The 20,355-nt window shown below is 36.6% G+C and overlaps 1 protein-coding gene across 4 annotated transcripts in view; it reads left to right on the top strand.

The window, feature by feature from the left end:
• The window catches only part of ITPR2 (inositol 1,4,5-trisphosphate receptor type 2), a 470,949-nt gene that overhangs the window by 306,469 nt on the left and 144,125 nt on the right, over positions 1 to 20,355 (top strand). For all 4 annotated transcript variants that reach the window (XM_072798592.1, XM_072798594.1, XM_072798596.1 and 1 more), the window contains 6 exons: positions 3,502 to 3,610; positions 4,322 to 4,509; positions 10,644 to 10,827; positions 11,532 to 11,788; positions 14,974 to 15,174; positions 17,651 to 17,761. In XM_072798592.1, the coding sequence (XP_072654693.1) occupies positions 3,502 to 3,610; positions 4,322 to 4,509; positions 10,644 to 10,827; positions 11,532 to 11,788; positions 14,974 to 15,174; positions 17,651 to 17,761 (1,050 nt within the window). The remainder of the gene's footprint in view (positions 1 to 3,501; positions 3,611 to 4,321; positions 4,510 to 10,643; positions 10,828 to 11,531; positions 11,789 to 14,973; positions 15,175 to 17,650; positions 17,762 to 20,355) is intronic.

Genomic DNA, 20,355 nt, shown 5'->3' on the forward strand with positions numbered 1-20,355 from the left:
ATATCATTTGCAAATATCCTCTCCCAATTAGTGGTTTGCCATTTTGTTTTGTTGATGATTTTCTTTGCTATGCAAGAGCCTGTTCTTCTGGAGTAGTCCCAATAGTTGATTTCACTTTTGTTTCTCTTGCCTAGGGAGATGTTTCTAGAAAAATGTTTCCATGGCCAATGTCAAAGAAATTCCTGCCTGTGTTTTTTTTTTTTTTTCTAGAAGTATTATGGTTTCAGGTCTCACATTTAAATCTTTAACCCATTTTGACTTTATTTTTGTGTATACTGTAAGAAATGGTTCAGTTTCATTCTTTTGCATGTAGCTGTTCAGTTTTTCCCAGTACTGTTTGTTGAAGAGGCTGTCTTTTCCCCATTGCATATTCCTCCCTCCTTTGTCATAGATTAATTGACCATATACGCATGATTTCATTTCTGGACTCTATCTTGTTCTATTGATTTATGTATCTGTTTTTGTGCCAATACCATACTGTTTTTATGACTACAGCTTTGTAGTATAACTTGAAATCTGGGATTGTGATACGTCCAGCTTTGTTCTCTTTTCTCAAGATTGCTTTGGCTATTGGGGGTCTTTTGTGGTTCCATACAAAGTTTAGCATTATTTTTTTAGTTCTGTGAAAAATGTTGTTGGTATTTTGATAGGAATTTCATTAAGTCTGTAGGTTGCCCTACTTATCAGGAAAATGCAAATTAAAACCACAATGAGATATCACTTTACACTTGTCAGGACGGCTAAAATCAAAAGCACAAGAAATAACAAGTGTGAGGATGTGGAGAAAAAAGAACTCTTATGCACTGTTGGTAGGATTGCAAATTGTTGTAGCCACTGTGGAAAACAGTATGGAGGGTTCTCGAAAAACCAAAGGAAAATTATCATATGGTCCAGTAACAAAAACAAAAACACTAATTCAAAAGATACATACACCCCATGTTTATCACAGCATTATTTACAATAACCAAAATATGGAAGCAACATGAGTGTCTGTGGACAGATGAATGGATAAAAAAGAGGTGGTATATAGATACAATGAAATTTTGCTAAACCATAAAATAGAATGAGATCATGCCATTTGAACAACATGGGTGGGCCTAAAGGGTATAAGGATAAATGAGAGAAGTCAGAGAAAGCCAAATACCATATGATTCCACTCATATCTGGAATTTAAGAAACAAAACAAATGAGCAAACTAAGGAACAAAGAGACAAACAAAGAAACAGACTCTTAAATACAGAGAATAAACTTGTGCTTGACAGAGAGGAGGTGGATGGGGAGATGAGTGAAACAGCAAAAGGGAATTAAGAGTACATTTACCACGATGAGCACTGAGTAATGTATAAAATTGTTGAATCACCTATATTGTACACCTGAAACTGATATAATATTTTCTGTTAATTATACCTCAAGAAAAAGAGAAAAAAGTAGAGGAGACTATTCCATTGTGAAAAGTCGAGTTTCAGGTGCCAGTAGAACCTCCAGATGAAGATAAGGAGATCTAAGTGGAAACAGGATGAGAACCTTAGGAGAGCCAGGTCAAGCCGGAGGAAAGACATTTGGCAGTCAAACCAGAAGTGGTTGTGCAACCAGGGATCAGATAAAATTGCTGACGGGACAGGGGAGGGAAGATGAGGAGAGCAGCACAAAGAGAACTCGGGATAAAGCCTCCGGGCTTGAGAGGGAAGTATGACCAGAGCGTGAGAGAGAGGAGCAGTGATGCCCATGTGTCACAGTGTCGCCACCAGGAGGTGTGCCTGGGGAGGGATGTAGAGCACAGTGTGGGAAAATGGCCTGTGGGGTGCAGTCAGGCATTGAGTTTGGGTCTTGCTCTATCACTTGTTAGCTGCATCATCCACGTCCAGTTACGTGAGCTCTTGGGCTCCAGGGTCCTTACCTTCAGGATGGGACTAACACCTCAGTAAATGTGTTAATTTAGTTTTAAAAAGTGTTCTTTAAATAATATCTTCAAATTGCTCTTGTGTATTAAAATAATACAAACCAATAAAATGGAAGATTTGGAGTTATCTGTACTTCTTATGTACATGAAGCAAAGTATATTGCAAAATATAGCATTTTAAAAATGTCTTGTAACCAGTATAAGATTGAAGAAAGGAATTTTTGAATTCTTGTTTTATAAAGGAATACACTGTCTTTTGCACATCATCTTCTGAATAAGCCCTTGGAATTTAAATATAATTCACTCTGTCTAATCAAGCTTAAGTTTTGGAGCACCTGCTGTATACCCTCCACTTTCCTAGGTCTCTTTACTAAGCTTCTTTAAATAGGGCTTTTGGTTTCTAATTCTTAGGCTGTTTATTAAGCCATGTTTTCTTTAGGCATCACTGATATTCTGTTTTAAAATTAACATACAGTGTATTATTAGTTTCAGAGGTAGAGTTCAGTGCTTCATTAGTTGCATATAACACCCAATACTCATCACATCACAGGCCCTCCTTAATGTCCATCACCCAGTTACCCCATCCCTCCACCCATCTCCCCTCCAGCAACCCTCAGTTTGTTTCCTACCGTTAAGAGTCTCTTATGGTTTGTTTCCCTCTCTGCTTTGTCTCCCTCTCTGGTTTTCATCTTATTTTTCCCTCCCTTCCCCCTTGATCCTCTGTTTTGTTTCTTAAGTTCCACATATGAGTGAGATCAAATGATAATTGTCTTTCTCTGATTGACTTATTTCGCTTAGCATAATACCCTCTAATTCCATCCACATCATTTCAAATAAGATTTCATTTTTGTGATGGCTGAGTAATATTCCATTGTAGATATATACCACATCTTTATCTATTCATCTGTCGATGGACATCTGGTCTCTTTCCATTGTTTGGTTATTGTGACATTGCTGCTGTAAACCTTGGGGTGCAGGTGACCCTTCAGATCACTATGTTTTTATCTTTTGAGTAAATACCTGGTAGTACAATGGCTGGGCTGTAGGTTAGCTCTATTTTTAACTTTTTGAGGAACCTCCATACTGTCCTCCAGAGTGGCTGCCTTCCCACCAACAGTGCAAGAGGGTTCCCCTTTCTCCGCACCCTTGCCAACATTTGTTATTTCCTGACTTGTTAATTTTAGCCATTCTGACTGGTGTGAGGTGATCTCTCATTGTAGTTTTGATCTGTATTTCCCTGGGCATCACTAATATTCTTAACAACACTAAGACCCTCAGCTTTTGAGGCAATCTTAAATTTAGAGTACGTAAGTTTTCCTAGTACAATCTATTGTGACTTTCTCCAGTACATTTTGTTCAAAATACTATACTTTATTCTTTGTTTCTGGGAGAAGCAAAATCATCATTATTTTCTCCAGAAACATTTACAAATTTTTGTCTCAGAAAATATTATGCTGTATAAAATTAATTTTTATTAATTTATTAATGTTTCACCATCATTGATAAAATGCATTTTAAGTGGCATTTTAATGGACTGATAGTTGCCCTTTTCATTAGAAAAAAGAACAATAAGAAACATCTTTTCTTATCCTTTGTATTAGGGTAACACTTTAAGAAAAATACTCCTGAATCGCTACTTTAAAGGAGACTATGGAGTTGGTATGAATGGACACCTCTCTGGAACCTACTGCAAATCTGCACAAGGGGGAGGTAAGCTTTCTCATTTTCTCATCAATCTAGGATTCTGGTCACATGTCTCCATGCTGGTGTTATGCTACCATTTTACTTAAAATAGAATAATTGTAAAAAATTCACTCAAAAAGCACTGTTAGAAACCATTGTACAAAATTTTGCATTCACAAAACAACTGATTTGAACACCTAATTTTGCTCTTTGACTCTGGAAAATAGTAAACTATGTCATAATTTCTTAATATGTAAATTAAGGACAAAAATAAAGCTAATGTTATTTTTCTAAAGCATTTATTTATTTATTTTTAAGAATTTATTCTTTACAGAGAGAGAGAGAGAGAGAGAGAGAGCACACAAGTTGGGAGGGCAGAGGGAGAGGGAGAAGCAGATTCCCTGAAGAGCAGGGAGCCTCGTGTAGGACTCGATCCCAGGATCCTGAGATCATGACCTGAGCTGAAGGCAGACACCCAACCGACTGAGCCACCCAGGTGTCCCTAAAGTATTTATTACTAAGAAAAAAATCACTTAATTACAGGTGTCATACATTTAATAAAGCTATGTTTTTTACAAACTTTGGACGTTTTTTTAAACCCTAGCTTCTAGTATATTTAATGCTGAAGGGAAAAAATTCCAATGATAAATAATATTCTTAAGGTCTAAGAATTGAAAAACCTTTAGTGCTAATAATGTCTGTAAATAAGGTTTACTTATTTTGTTTTCCTAATCACAGGGAGCTTTTCTGGACAAGATTCAGATAAGATGGGCATATCAATGTCAGATATTCAGTGTCTACTGGATAAAGAAGGTGCATCTGAACTTGTCATCGATGTTATAGTGAACACCAAAAATGACAGAATTTTTTCAGAAGGCATTTTGCTTGGCATTGCCTTGCTTGAAGGAGGAAATACACAGACTCAGGTACTTGTTTATAATAATGAGTATTATGTTGGTTATTTGTATTTCTTATTTACTTGTCATAGAAACCAAAGAAAGTAATGTCTTTTTCTTTTAGCTTCTCATGACTACCTAAAAAACAAACAAAAAACCAAACCCAACCACCTTGTATCACATTTTCCTTATAAATTTATTTGATTTACTGTAGAAACTACAGACCTTCACAAATTATTCAGTGAAGCAGAACATTCCTTAGAAGCAGAAACTCCTCAGAAGTTTCCTTTCTAACATTATACCAGGAATTCTCATTTGTTTAAGGCCTACTTTTAGGCCTGCTGTCAGCATATAAAAACATTTTGGCTTATCTAAGAATTAAATGTAAAAATAAATAAAGTCCTCACACCATATTTGCCATTATAACAGGATGTAGTACTATTGACCACACCTTCCAGCACATCCCCTTCCATTTACTTCTTTAAGAGTTTAGAACTGCACCTTTATTTGATGTCCCAAATCTCCCAGTTCTTATTACCCTGATGCCTCTGAGTAAGTGAATTGTCACTGCTCTGGGGAGAGAAGAACCATTTCATTTATTCATTTAGGTCGGGAGGAGTGATTTGAAAGCCGTCATTCACCTATTCAGTGCTCCACTACAGGTAGCAGTATACTTACCTGCACGCATTGATCATCATATCACCATTTCCAGAAGGCACACATTTTACTTTGAAATTCCAGCCAAGTGTCCCTGGGCTGCACCATTCCCAAAGGCAGAACACACTGGGTGAGCCTGAGAGCAGAGCTGGGGAGTGTTCCCAGAGAACTGGCATCTTGCTCCTTGTCCTGCTGCTCACTAACTAAACTGTTCTTTCTGGATTTGTCTTGGTTGGAGAAGTAAACTATGCTTACAGCTAATGTGAAATTTCAGAATCTACGTTTCCTATTCATGGCAAGTAGAAGCCCCATCTAATTGAAAACTAGAGTAGTTACTTTATTAATCCACCAAATGCAATGAACAACAGAAATTTCACTATATCCAATAGCAGGTGACTTTACGAAGAAAGGCCTCATAAACAGCCAATGTCACAATGACCAAAAAACAACTCCCAAACACGGATACTTCTTAGTTGAAAAACATCTTGAAAATTCTCATAGCATTGAAGCTGCAGCACAAATTCCTCTGAGGGAAGCTGGGAGAGTGGGTGGTGGAGGGATTTGTGTGGGTTTTCTTGGAAAGGGTCTTGTCTTCTACAACCAGATATTCAGTTGGGACTTTCTAAAGAAATTGTCTAGGCAACTACATAATGTGAGGTGTAGATTATTCAGACAGTAGTGAAGGATTTTTTTAAAAAAAATCTCTAGATAGAAGCAATCCTTACAATTAAAGTACCTTCTAGATTCCTATTAGTGGACCATGTAGGGTCACCAGATGAGATCTTTTACCCTACCTACATATTTACGTTTATTGAAGTCCTCGTATTTTTGCAGAATGAGCCAGCCTCTCCCAGAAACTGCCTATTCCACTTTTAATTTCCTGACGAGATCCCTGCACCCCCTCAGAACCCAGATATTTTTCAGTCCTTTTTCACATGATGTTTCTGTGGCAGTTGTCACCGGTGACTTTTTCGTTTTTGAAACCTTTTCACCTTAGGTCCTGGAACACCCCTCTCTTATCATTTTACCTCCTGCCATCCCTTCTTAGGCTTCTTTGACAGCTCCTCTTGATCGACTTAACCCCTGAATCCTGACCTCTCTCAAGTTTCTTTGGGCTCGCCTCTGGTGTTTTTTGCTTGTTCCTTCATCCTGACCTCATTCATTCCTACATCTTTAACTTCCAATCCATACAGATGATTCTCTACTCACTTAGTACACCTCTAGACTCTACCTCCAGCGATTTTCCAGGTGTGCCACTAGTGTTCCAGATGTGTTTCGTGGGATGTGCCACTAGTACCTCAAACTCCACGTGCCTCACACTGAATCCACTGCTGTTCTCCATCTACCCACCTCTCCTTTTACTTTGCCTCCCTCAGTGATTGGCAATCCATCTACCCATATGTCTAGCCGGAGGCTGAAAGCCCACCTTGACCTCAGCTAACTCACCCTCACTCCCTTCCTGAGCATCTCATGGAAGGCCAACCTCTGGTGATTCTGCTCCATTAACATCTCTCATATCCACACTCGGCTTTCAATCTCTGCATTGCCAGCCCTCATGATCTATCCTTCTTATCTTTTCCTGGGCCACCATGTCTTCCAGGAAGTAAGTATTCCAGATCCCAGTTTTGTGCTTCTCCAGATAGTTATCCACTTTGCCTCCAAAGATATCTTTCCAAAAAACATGTTATTCTCCTGTTTTAAGGCAATCTCTTGTCCTATAAAGGCAAACTCCCGAACACAGTCCATAAGATCCTTCATGATTTAATCTCTTCACATTTTCCTTTCTTATTCTACCTCCTTCCTCCTCCATCCTCTCTCCTGTGCTCCAACTATACTAAGCTCTTCTTTCTCATAGGTGTCAAGTCATTTCTCATGTTGCTTTGTCCTCTAGGAAGACCCAACCTACGAACCTCTCTTAGAAGCCTCTTCCAATCCCGTGTCCCACTAGGCAAAATTGTCCACTAGTTACTGTCTGCACTTGCTGTATTCTACAGATGTCTTCAGTGGCATTTCTGCCTTTTCACATGTGCGTCAGGCTCTGTCTAGCAAATTATGTATGCATCCTTAAAAATTGAGACCACACACCAGTCACCTTTGTATCCTTTGTGTCTGACACCATATCTGGCCCAAGAAATGTTCAGGAGTGACGGCTGTATGAATGAATGGTTTGAATCACATTCTACTCCCTTCCCCAAGTCTTCCCCATCTGGCTCAGGCCTTGACCACCACTCCTTTTTCTGAGCTCCCATAACACATATTTCCTTACTATCCATTTGGCACTTTGCCTATGCTACTTTGTTACATTGTTATTTGAACGCCATCTTGCCTCTCCAATTAAATGTCATCTTTCTCAAAGTAGATCATGTCCTATTTCTGCTATCTACAGTGCTTTATCACCATTCAGCAAAGATATGTTGATGAAATAGCATTAAATTATTTCTGTATATGAAGGCCTTTTTTAAAAGATGGGTTATGATAATGTCATTTACCAGCCATCCTCTATTTAGGGTGGTCACTTTTCTAGATCACTGTATACCCCAAATAGCAGCTGTGTTCTCTGGTCTCTAAAAGGTCTCACTGAGGTCAGCTTGAATCCTACTCCTTGCCCTTTATCAGAGTCTAAAACCCACTCCTCCCTGAGACCCCTGCCAGTCCCCAGGGGGTTTCACAACATCACAGTGCCCTTAGGCACTAATGCTTGGCAGCCCTACTTTTGTAGGAATCTGATTCCCTTCTTTATGTCCTTCTAGCTACAGAAGCCAATTTCTATGTTTCACATACATGATTAAAGTTTGGTTGAAGGGGAGCGGAGGGGAGGTACTTCTGTTATAATTTCAAACTGAGAACTAATAATAACACCAATGAAAGTAAGCAATACCAGGCACTGTTCTTAGTGCTTTCTGTGTACTAACTTGGTTAGTTCTCACAACAGCTGATGAGATAACATATGTTATCTCATCTTGCCAAGAAAGAATCTGAGGTAGACAGTCTTAGCTCCCTACTGAGCTCACATGGCTAGTTACAGATAGAGTCAGGAGTCAAACCCATGCAGTCTGGCTCCATCATCCATGCTCTTCACCACTCTAAACATCTCCTTTCTGAAATAACCTCCTACTTCCTGACCCCTGGGAAATTTTGCTGGCTGATTCACCCTGCATCATTGCCCTAGGCTTACCCCATCTCTTCACTTCCTCGCTTCCTTGTCCTTCTCTGCCTTTCCTCTTCTAGGCTCCCCCATCCTTCTTGGGGGAAAGTCCTTCCTCTGTCAACAGATCTGTTGATCCATCACCCTTGGTTCCTGAAAAAAAAACCTTAGGGTTTCCCCTTATACTCTGAAGCTTATGGAAGCAGTTTCCTAATCAAAAACCATACCTTTCACAAGAGAAATCCTATGCTTCCTGTTGAGATTATGTACATATATATATAAAACATGCTTTTTATCTTTATTAAAGTCACACTGTCCTGGTTTTAAAAAGGTGGAGTCTCTGTAAATAACCTGTTATTTTGAACTTCAGAGCTGACTTTAATAAATTTAGTGATTTAGAGTCAAAGAATCTAGATTTAAATCCTAGCTTTTACAACTTACTAGTTATGTAATATTGGGCAGGTCATTTACCTTTACTAAACTTTATCTTACTGATTTGTACAATGGAAACAAGAATACTTATTACTTATCACACAGTTGTACTGAAAGTATCACTGAGATAATGTATTTCAAGGAACTAAATAAATTACAAAACTTTGTTTTCATAGAGCCACAAAGTTCCTTTAACCTCCTCATTAATATATTGGCACCTCCTTTTACCTTCTAACCCGATTATATTGAAAATATTAGGGTTTAAGCATCAGCTTAATTTGTGGGACCAGAGAGGTCTGTAAACGCTGCATTTATCCTTTGAATTAACAGAACCAGCTTCACTGTTTCACTGTAGTTGCTATAGTTACTGTGGCTTTTTGCCCTGCTTTCTTGAGGGGTTGCTAGCCTTCGCTTAGAGCTTCCCCTTGTAGGGACAAAGCCAACTCCTAAGGCTTCATAAATTGCTCTGTACTCATACATTGCCTGTATTGAAAATTGCAGGACAGGCATGCATTTCAAGACCTGATGCCATCAGAATCTTACCTGCAAATCCCAGGACCTTATGGGTCATGGTTCCCGGCATTCTTATAGGAAAGCCTATGTACAGGAGCCAGCCTCACCAAAACTGGCAGTTTACATTTATTGGCTTATGGTTCATTGTACTTGATTTGGGAGTCATTATTTTTCATAAGTTTTCTTCACAGTGTCTCTCATCAGGGTTATATAACTGTCTTTTAATCAGTACAGTTACTAGAATTATCTTTATTAATTTTTTTACTTTATTTCTGTTGTATATATTGTGTCTATCCCAGATTTTCATATTAATAACATGTAATTTCCCCACTCAGTACAAATTCTGTCTTCTCCGGAGTATATCACCTTTCCCATCATCTCCCACCTCTTCTGGATACTTCTATAAGGCATTAAGCAGACAGTGATTAGGCAGATATTCTCAAGGTTCAGTATTTTTACCTTTCACTAAGATATATTTCATTATCTTTTTGGTGTTGGATCTTTTCTACATCATTATTCACTCTTGAAGCAGAATCCGTTTTATACATTTTATGGCAGGCTTGTCTTAGACCCCATGCAAAGCAATGTAGCTAATGAAGTACCAAAAAAACTTAGTGCCTATCTATCAGTGGGTTCCTGTGAGTGAGGCTGCCATGGTAACACATTCTAAATTAAATGTACTATAATTTAGATAAAGAGAAAAATAACTCTTTGTAACTGTGTAAACTCACATTTACACAGGATGATCATTGGGTTAGTGGCTGTTTTCCACTCTAGGTGACAAACTCATGAGGGCAGGGATTGTGGTGGCTTTCCCTTTTTGTTCTATCCATAGTAGTAGCAAGGGGCTGGCACATAGTAGGTACTCAATAAATATATGTTGAGTCAAAACATGAGTTTATAGTAATATAAAAAATCAAGGGGTGCCTGGGTGGCTACGTTGGTTAAGTGTCTGCCTTCAGCTCAAGTCATGATCCCAGCATCCTGGGATGGAGCCCTGCTGAGCAGGGAGCCTGCTTCTCTCTCCCCTCCATTCCCATGGTCTCTCTCACTATCTCTGTCTTTCTCTCTCTCAAATAAATGAATAAAATCTTTAAAAATAAATCCAAAAAAGTAACTCTTTGCATATGACTTCTTACAGTGCCCTTATAAATTTTTAAAGTAAAATAATGAGTAAGGATGAATTCAATAACAGGACAATATATTGGATTTTAGTGGAAAGTGCTAAGCAAATACAAGCTATTATTAGTATATGCTAACTAGTACAGGAGACTGGTAAAAGCTGCTAATTTATGAAATAATAATGGCAGCACATTAAATCTTTGCTTTTATCCATGATGTTTATGTTTATTTCAAGCATAGCAGCACTATTTTTCTCCGCTTGGGTATTAATATCTTAAAATATGGTTTCTTGCAGTATTCCTTCTACCAGCAGTTGCATGAACAAAAAAAATCAGAAAAATTCTTCAAAGTTCTCTATGACCGAATGAAGGCTGCACAGAAAGAGATAAGATCAACAGTAACAGTTAATACCATAGACTTAGGTAACAAAAAAAGGGATGATGACAATGAATTGATGACAGCTGGTCCACGAATGAGAGGTAACGAAATATTTGAGTACTTGGGGGGAATAGAGAGAAAAGAAGGTCACAACTTTTAAGTCTCACTGATCTTTGTCATCTCCCTTACCTTAGTGTCATTATCCCAACTGTGGTTCTGTGTATGGTGCTCCATTCTTAAATTATTATGGCCACGGGGCTTACCTTGAAACAGCTGTGCAGAACCAAACTCAAACTAGGCATCATCAGCGCAAAGCAACTAGTGATGTGAAAATACTTGGCATCATTGTGGAATGCATGGTAAAGAGCCAATTGCCCAAACCTTTGGAGTGTTCGTCAAGTCCAAACTTTAAGAATAAGAATTATAGCACCATAATCTAATGAAAGATTCTTGGTATTTGGAATAACAGAGTCTCTGTGAAGTAAATACAAATCATATAAACATTAACATTTTGAAGTTTGCCATACTTTTTCTACCTTCCTGTATTCAAGAATTCTCATATTTTATATTTATCAGAAACACACAAGCCCTTCTGAAATTAGTGAAGCATTAAGATCTTTTTCTTAATGTCCCGTGCAAATTTAACATTTTAGTTGCTACTTCAGATTATTTTGGGGGAATTGATGTACCTCTTGTCAAATAATTTTCAATTCAATTATTAGAGAATTTGGGTAACTGGTTGTATTGTTTTTTAATTAGCAAAAGGAAGTTAAATCAGAAATATGAGAGTACTGTTTTATTTCAGTAAGAGACTCATCATTACTTTTGAAAGAGGGAATGAAAGGGCAATTAACAGAAGCTTCTTCCGCAACATCCAAAGCATACTGTGCATACCGAAGGGAAATGGATCCAGAAATAGACATTATGTGTGCAGGATCGGAAGCGGGACACGCCGAGGAAAAGTCTGCAGAGGAAGTAACGATGAGCCCTGCAATTGCCATCATGCAGCCCATACTGAGGTTTCTTCAGTTGCTGTGTGAGAATCACAACCGAGAACTGCAGGTATTTGTTCTACTTTGTGTAAAAGCTGAGAAGACAGCCTGTGATTGTAGGTAACTAAATTCAAATAAAACTAACGTATAGTTTTGGAGAAATAATCAGTAAAACCAATAGTGCTCTTTGAGTTGGGAAGAAACTTTTGCATCTAAATAAAGAAAAATGAGGGGAACATTCTTTTATGCATGAAAAAAATCAGGCTTGTACAGTATCCTCCATTGCATCCTCAACTCACATCTTTTTAGCCTCCATCAGCATCATCAAATCCTAGCATTCTAGTATTTGTTGAGTAAGGTCAGATTTGCCTCATCTACACCTTTCATAGCTTTTATTTTTAATGCTTTATTTATTTATTTTAGAGAGGAGTGGGAAGGGCAAAGGGAAAGAGGATCTCAAGCAGACTCTGCTAAGCATGGAGCCTGACTCAGGACTCGATCTCGAGACCCTGAAATCATGACCTGAGCTGAAACCAAGAGTCAGATGCTTAATCAGCTGAGCCACCCAGGTGCCCTACTACCTTTCACGGTTTTATAGACACTGGCTTTCATCATTTCCAACTCACTTCATGTTTCTTGAGTGAGGATACAGACTATATTTATACTTTTCCATTAGAAACAGTTAGTATAGAAGAGGAATTTTTAGGACAGTAAAGGTCGATACCTTTGTAGATGAATATAGCCCCAGTCTTACATCTTCTTTGGTACATTTTTTTTTTGTCAAATTGATGCACTTAGAGGTGCCTAGAAATTTTGGCCCTTTGTTTTTTGCATCATTTGTGCACTGCTGATGTCACCATGGGATAACTATGTGAAAGGTGAAATAGTCTCTAAGAACACATATCCAGGGATCCCTGGGTGGTGCAGTAGTTTGGCGCCTGCCTTTGGCCCAGGGCACGATCCTGGAGACCCAGGATCGAGTCCTATGTCGGGCTCCCGGTGCATGGAGCCTGCTTCTCCCTCTGCCTGTGTCTCTGCCTCTCTCTCTCTTTGTTTGACTATCATAAAAAAAAAAAATTTAAGAACACATATCCAGGATTAGGGAGAGCAGAGTTTAAAGTTGTGTTCTTTAGCAAGAGCCTAGAGTGCAGGTGTTCTGAATTGGTAAGAGATGGTAGATTAATACAAACTGAATTATCCTCGAAGGAGATGAGAAGCTCAGGAATTAATGAAGAGTAGAATCTGTGAATCTTGTGGACCACCTCACCAATGTGGAGAGGGCTGCTACAGAGCTGTGGAAGGCAAAGTATTACTTCCAGAGAGAGGATACTGGAGGTGTGTCTACAGGCTTATCCTGATCCATTTGGTCTGTCCATGTAGGAGATAGATGGTATCTGATCAAATATTTTTCTTATTAAGAGTGTGGGATCAAACAATCTGCAAAATGCTACTTAATAAAATAGTTTGGGGGCACTTGAGTGGCTTAGTTAAGTGGCTAGCTCTTGGTTGGGGCTTGGGTGGTGATCTCAGAGTCATGAGATTGAGCCCCACATCCAGCTCTGTACTCATGGGGGAGTCTACTTGAGATCCTTTTTCCTCTTTTCCCTCCACCTCTGCTCCCTCTGCCCCCCCACACTTGCATGCTCTCCCTCTCTCAAATAAATAAATAAAATCTTTAAAATAGTTTTAATAGAAGGTAGAATTGTTCACAATAGCTAATATGTAGAAGCAACCCAGTGTCCATTGATAGATGTGGTATTTGCATACAATGGAATATTATTCAGCCTCACAAAGGAAAGAAATTATGACATGTGCTACAACATGTATAATCCTTGAGACATTATGCCAAGTGAAATGAATTAGTCACAAAAAGACAAAAATACTGTGTGATTCTATTTATATGACATATTTAGAGTAGTCAAAATGATAGAGACAGAAATTAGAGTAGTGGTTGCCAGGGGGAGGGGAGAATAAGGAGTTGTTAATAGGTATAGAATTTTAGTTTTACAATGGAAAGAGTTCTAGAATTGGATGATAGTGATTGTAGCTCAACATTCTGAATATATTCAATGCCACTGAACTGTAATCTTAAAGAGGTTCAAGATGGTAAATTTTATATGCATTTTGCCACAATACAAAACTGGAAAAAAAAATTAAAAAAAACTAAAAGAAAGTAAATAGTAGAAATAAATTCAAATAAGCAAATTAAATAATAAATTAAATTAATAAAAATAGGTAATAAATACAAATGAAGGTTTCCCTCTACACTTACCCTTTCACTAGGTTTATTCCTCCAAAGAAATTACTGTTAACAAGTTGTACTTCCTTACAGGAATTTTTATGCACATAGAAGCATATTGATCTGTACACATACACTCTTGTAAAAAACCAAGATTATGTACTATTCCTCAATTAATTACTAAATTACTTATTTAGTAATATCTCATTTAGTAATATATATCTTATAGCAATTTATTGATAAGATATATTGCTATATATAGATATATTTACTACATATACATATATTACAATAAAATATGTTATCTTAATTTAGGAATATATCTTGTTACTAAATTACTTAATACTAGATTTTGTTTCTATTGGTACATATTGAAGTACTTTATTTGTATAGCTTTGCAGTATTCTAGCATTTGAATGTACTATTATTTGTTAAACCGGTCACATTATGATAGGTATGGTGTGGTTTCCAATGTTTGCTATTATAAGCAGTGTGCAGTGAACCTTTTTGTAGTCTTCTGTATATGTGTGTGTGTGCATCATATATATACACATACAATAACTTAGGAAGTGGAACAGTAGATTAACTGAATATTTTAATAGGTACTTGTAAGCTGCCCTCCATATAGTTGTATCATTTACTGTTTGAATCTGCACTGTTTATAAGGGATCATTTACTTGAAAATTTGATCGTCTCTGTCCTGATGAACTTCTTTCTAGTTTCATTTTTCCTTTTCCTTTTCCTACTAATTTTTTCCATATAGTTTTAAGATAATGACATTGAGAAATGTTTGTTATGAACTATACTGATAAATTTAGATTCTTGAGGAAAAAAGACTCTTTTTTCTTAAACCTAGGGGAAATTTAATAAATGTGAACGCTTTCTTATAAAGAGTAATTCCATTCCACATTGCCATGGGGATATTTTTGAGTTAGAAAAACACACAGTGACAGAGCTGAAACCAATTAGCCAGTGATTTCTTTTAACTGCTCAGGTATATTTTCTTTTGCCTTCAGAACTTCTTGAGGAATCAAAACAACAAAACAAATTATAACCTCGTCTGTGAGACCCTTCAGTTTTTGGACTGCATTTGTGGAAGTACCACGGGTGGCCTGGGTTTGTTGGGTCTCTACATCAATGAGAAGAATGTAGTGCTGGTCAACCAGACTCTGGAGAGCTTGACGGAGTACTGCCAGGGCCCATGCCATGAAAATCAGGTAACCGTGAAAGCAGTTCTTCACGCAGAAGTATTCATGACTAATTAGCAAAAGGATCAAACTGGTAAAGGAGCCATGCTTTGTCTACATTTAAAAGATCTTTCTTCTTGCTTTGCCAGATATTTTTACTGTTCTCACGAAACCTACAAAGACTGAATTCTTGACTAGCAAATATTATGCCCTATTTTTATTTAATTTCATCGTAAAAGAATATTCCCATGAAAATGTCCAAGATAAAAATCAGACCTACTGAAAAGAATAAAATGTGTTTCTTCACCATTGCTTAACTTTCATCTTTAGTGATTCTTTCCCAGGATTTGTGGAATACGCTCCCTTTGGCTTCTTCCACTCCACGGTAGTGTAGAATATATATTATCTCCTTTATACTCACAGTGAACTTGTGAAAATTATGAAATAGGTCTCATTGCTCCCATTTTGTGGATGAATAGGTTCTGACTCTGAGATAAGTGATTTCCACAGTATCAGAGTGACACAATCAGTAAACTGTAGAGTCATTTTTAAAATTCAGGATTTTTGATTGAGTCCAGATAGAGTGCTCTTTTGACTGTATTACATTTTCAAGGTAAAACTTCACCTCTCTCCCAGAATGTTTGCCTGTTTCCATTTTCTTGGATATCCAGGAAACATTGTGGGAGTAGGAGACAAGACCCTTGAGCTAGTAAGGGGAGGGAAGCCACACTAGAGTTTATTAATTGGCTGTTCACATCCACTTCAGTGTTATGGGGCTACCATTGCAAACATGGGTTCACTCTGGAAGGAAGAGCTTTCAAGTGGTAAACATTTCTGGGCATACATTATAAAGAAGCCATTGAGACCAAACATCAGTGCATAACAAAGAAGTGTGAAAAAATAACAACTATGCTGCTTTTCTATTGCAAATTATGCCATAGGCATACATATATGTATAAACATGTACACACATATGCATACATAGGTATGTAGAATAAAAACTCAAAAATTGCTGGACATAAAAAATTTGTTATGAAGATGCTCCCCCCCCCCCCGTAATTTGCATGTTACCTGGTAAAGGAGTTTGCAGAATTTGACCTGGATTTTCCTATATTATATTTCAGTCTCCTAGGGTAATGATACAAGAAAACCTAACTGTTGATTTAAAGTTAAGGAAAAATAATACAAATTTGGAGACTTGGTTTTGTTGTTGGTAAAAAAACATGTGTATCTGTAATATCAAACACATATTCCTCACTTCTGGTCTTATAAAAGGATGAAATTGAGTTTTGAAAATAATTTATAAGTCAGGTAAGCTCTAGAAGTAAAAACTAATAATAAAATAAGACAGTAATAAGTAATCATAATAAACAGGAATCCCACATACTCTAAAAATATACTTACTTTGAACCTCCCCCCTGAAACTGTGTGGGAGAAAAGAATGTTGCCAGAAAATTCCAGAAATGATCTGCAAATTATTCCCTCCAAGTCTCGCAAGTGTCTTAATGATCAACTCAGGAAATGTAGAAGATAGATGGAAGACACCTTTCTTTTGTGTCAGGGGAGTAAAACCATTTTTCTGCAAAGGGAGAAGTGAAGCCCATTCTGAAAGATAACAGTCATTTCAGAGTTACCTTGAGTTTACTCTTTCTCATTTAACTCACCTGCATTTCCATTTTTCAAACCCCTTGACACTGGGTGCTGCATTGTAATGTGTAGTTCCACAAATTCCAACCCACCAGTTCCTGATTTCCAAGTTCTATACATGAATTAAGTTCAGGATCTTGGCACAGTAGATCCCAACCTTCAAAATACTAATAGTTATCTCTCAGGATGTTTTATAAACTCTTCCCAAGTGAAGTCCCTCTATAAATCGCTCAGTTTAAGGAATCTGCAGAACTTGTCCCCAAACCCCATAATTGATGGATGTCCCTAAGACATCAGAAAGTGCTTGTATTCCTTGTCTGCTCCTACCCAGCGGGTACAGCAGCTTTGTTTGTGACTCACTTAGCATTAAGTAGCGGCTAAACTGATACGCTACATCATTGCCAATAGTATTGATTTACAAGCCTCAGGCACACAGTGAACACTCCTTTCATAAGTGGGAATATTCTCCTAGCCAGGGGAGATCAGATCTTAAAGTTCTAAATTTAAGGCACTCCTCTATTGGAGGGCATATTATAATTTATTATTTGAAAGAATATTTAACTAAATTTTTGAAATTCTTTCAAATTCTATAAAAAATAGTTCATTTTAAAAGATACTTGTTTACACACATTGTCTCTTTGAGCGCTCTGCATTCAAAGCCATTTAATCAATATTAATCAATTAAAAGAATTGTTATGAAAGAATAAGTCAAATTTAAACCCTTGGCTTAATCTCAAAGTTAAATCTCAATTATGTTTTAAAGGTCAAAAAACTAAGGTGACTGCTATTTTATGGCAGATGATTTCTAGTGCTTTTATGTTGTAAATAAATATTGTTTTATGAACATTTTATTTTCTAGACATGTATTGCTACTCATGAATCAAATGGGATTGATATCATCATTGCTTTGATTCTAAATGACATAAACCCTCTTGGTAAATATCGAATGGATCTGGTGCTCCAGCTGAAGGTAGAGTAAATCCACTTTTCGGGGGGGGGGAGTGACATTTTCTATATAAAACTTCCTTTCAGAATTGACTCTGAATCTTCAAGTAGCTCTTATAAAAACCCAGGTATTATCATCTATTCAGCTAATGAATTGACAGAAAGGAATAGTGAAAGTACAATGTGCACTAAATCCTTAATAAATGTGCAATAAGCTTTGAGGTAATGTTCAGTTGGATACTTTACTGAAAGTTCTTTTAAGTAGCCACTTTGTTTCACTACTTCTCTTTGTTTTTATTTTATATTTTTTATGATATAGAAGAAAAAAGGTGTTAAACATTCATTATGCCATATATTTTTAATTCATCTTGGCTACAGTATTCTATCTAGCAAGTCACCATGAATTAGACCATGTAAAAGAAGGGCTACATTTTAGTTTTATGGCTCTCTTCTTTCTAAAAGTTGTTTTCTTTTACATCAGAATCTTATTTTTTGCCAAATACTATAAGGGATTTTCACACTCCCTTTGAGAAGCTACTTTAACCTAAGCCATGCACATAATTCCCAGTAGTTCCATTTATCAGAGTTCAGGAAGAAAATGACATTTAAAAAAAATTTCTTCAACTTTTTGTTTAAATGGAAATAATGAATATACACAAGAGGCTATATAAATCCCAAATCCAAAGACATGATAATCAATACAGATGAATTATTAAAGACTACATTACTGTGTTTAGTGTTAAAGGGGTAAAATAAAATCATTGGTTAAATACAATTTTTCTGTAAAGGCAGGTCAATCTAATATCACAGCAATTTTTTTTTTTTTGGAGAGAGAACGCACACACACAAGTAGAAGTGGGGGTGCAGAGGGATGGACAGAGAGAATCTTAAGCAGGCTCCAGGCTGAGCATAAGAGCCCATATGGTGGCTCCGTCTCATGACCCTGAGATCACGACTTCAGTTAAAATCAAGAGTCAGACATTTAACCAACTGAGCCACCCAGGTGCCCCTAGCAAATATAATTAAATTAAACTTTGTATAGGTAAATATATGGCAAAAAAGAATAAGAATGATATTTTTATAATTTTGTTTCTAAATATAGATTTAGATATATAATGGAATGCATGTATTTCCTACTTATGTGAAGATTAACAGGAAATGTTTCTTTTCATAGACAAGATGAATTTTTATTTTCACTGTTTTCATTGGCAATATGTAAAAGCCTTGGGTCTTTCTATTCATAAAATAGAATGAAGGTGATCCTTATATAGATTGAACTTGTGTCCTTTTCCTCACTAGAATCATGCTTTTGTTAGTGAAGCCAGTCTAGGCCTATGCCAGACAACTTAGGTTGAGTTACTAGAAAAATGTTTATTTTATCTTAAATTCATTTTTAATCATAATTTATAAATAAATAAAGAACATATAGAAGGCTTGGCCTGTGGCTTTTTAAATCCTTTATTTGTCTAAAGACTGTACCTTTAAATCTCATTTTTAACTGATATAACTTAATGGGGGAAAATACTGAGTTATTATTTATTTAGTATTTATTTATTTATTTATTTATTTATTTATTTATTTATTTATTTATTTAAATTAGAGAGAGACAGCGTGTATGGTAGGTAAGGGAGAGGTAGAGATAGAGGGAGGGAGAGAGAGAGAATCCCCACTGAGTGCAGAGCCAGGCTTGGGACTTGATCCCATGACTCTGAGACGATGACCTAAACTGAACCCAAGAGTCAGCTGCTTAACCTACTGAGCTACCCAGGAGCCCCGTGGTTCATCAATTTAAAACAAAGTATTAGAAAAAATAAACAGAATATAGGCATACAGATTATTTACAGATCCAGACCCATGTAAAAAACTAAATGTTAGGGTATTCCTTAATATTACATAGATTTTTTTTTTTTTAGCTATTCAAATGAAAATTCTTTGAGAAAGGATTACTTAAAATTTCATTTGTTACTAACCACTATTTATGCATATCTTTTCAAAATGTGATGTTGGCTAAATCAAGGTATATATAAAATAACAGATGAATGGATTTGACTTGAAATATATAAAATATAGTCTTCTACTTAAAGAACAATGCATGTGCAGTTTTCTAAACAATCCATGAAGCTTTGTATATAATGATCAGTCTGAGGCAGAATAATATCTATTGACAGATTTTAGGGAGTGTCCATGGGTAGAATGCTTTTTAACTATAAATTCTCCATAACATTATAGAGTATGTATATTACAAAATGCTAAATTAAGGTTTATTTTGTATCATTCATCCTTCCTTAAATTCAGTTACTTAATCATTTATAATTTCATTTATAGTTTTAAGTATCCTTAACTCTATATACTCTATTTACTGTGAAGGTTTATGCATTTTTTCATGCATATGTCTTGCCCTTTAACTTTTAATTTACATTTCATGACTGATCTGTGACTTTACAGTGTTAAATTTGTAAATAGGTAGTTTGGTTTTTTTTTTTTTTTTTAAGATCTCTCACTTCCTTTGGAAGAAATCTTCTGTTAATACTGACACACACGTTTGATTTCTTAGTGTACATAGCCTCTTGTACTTTCAATTTGACTCAGATTTCAGGTCATTTACAAGATTCCTATTCT

Source organism: Canis lupus, chromosome 25, assembly GCF_048164855.1.
Source record: "Canis lupus baileyi chromosome 25, mCanLup2.hap1, whole genome shotgun sequence".
Taxonomy (NCBI): Eukaryota; Metazoa; Chordata; class Mammalia; order Carnivora; family Canidae; genus Canis; species Canis lupus.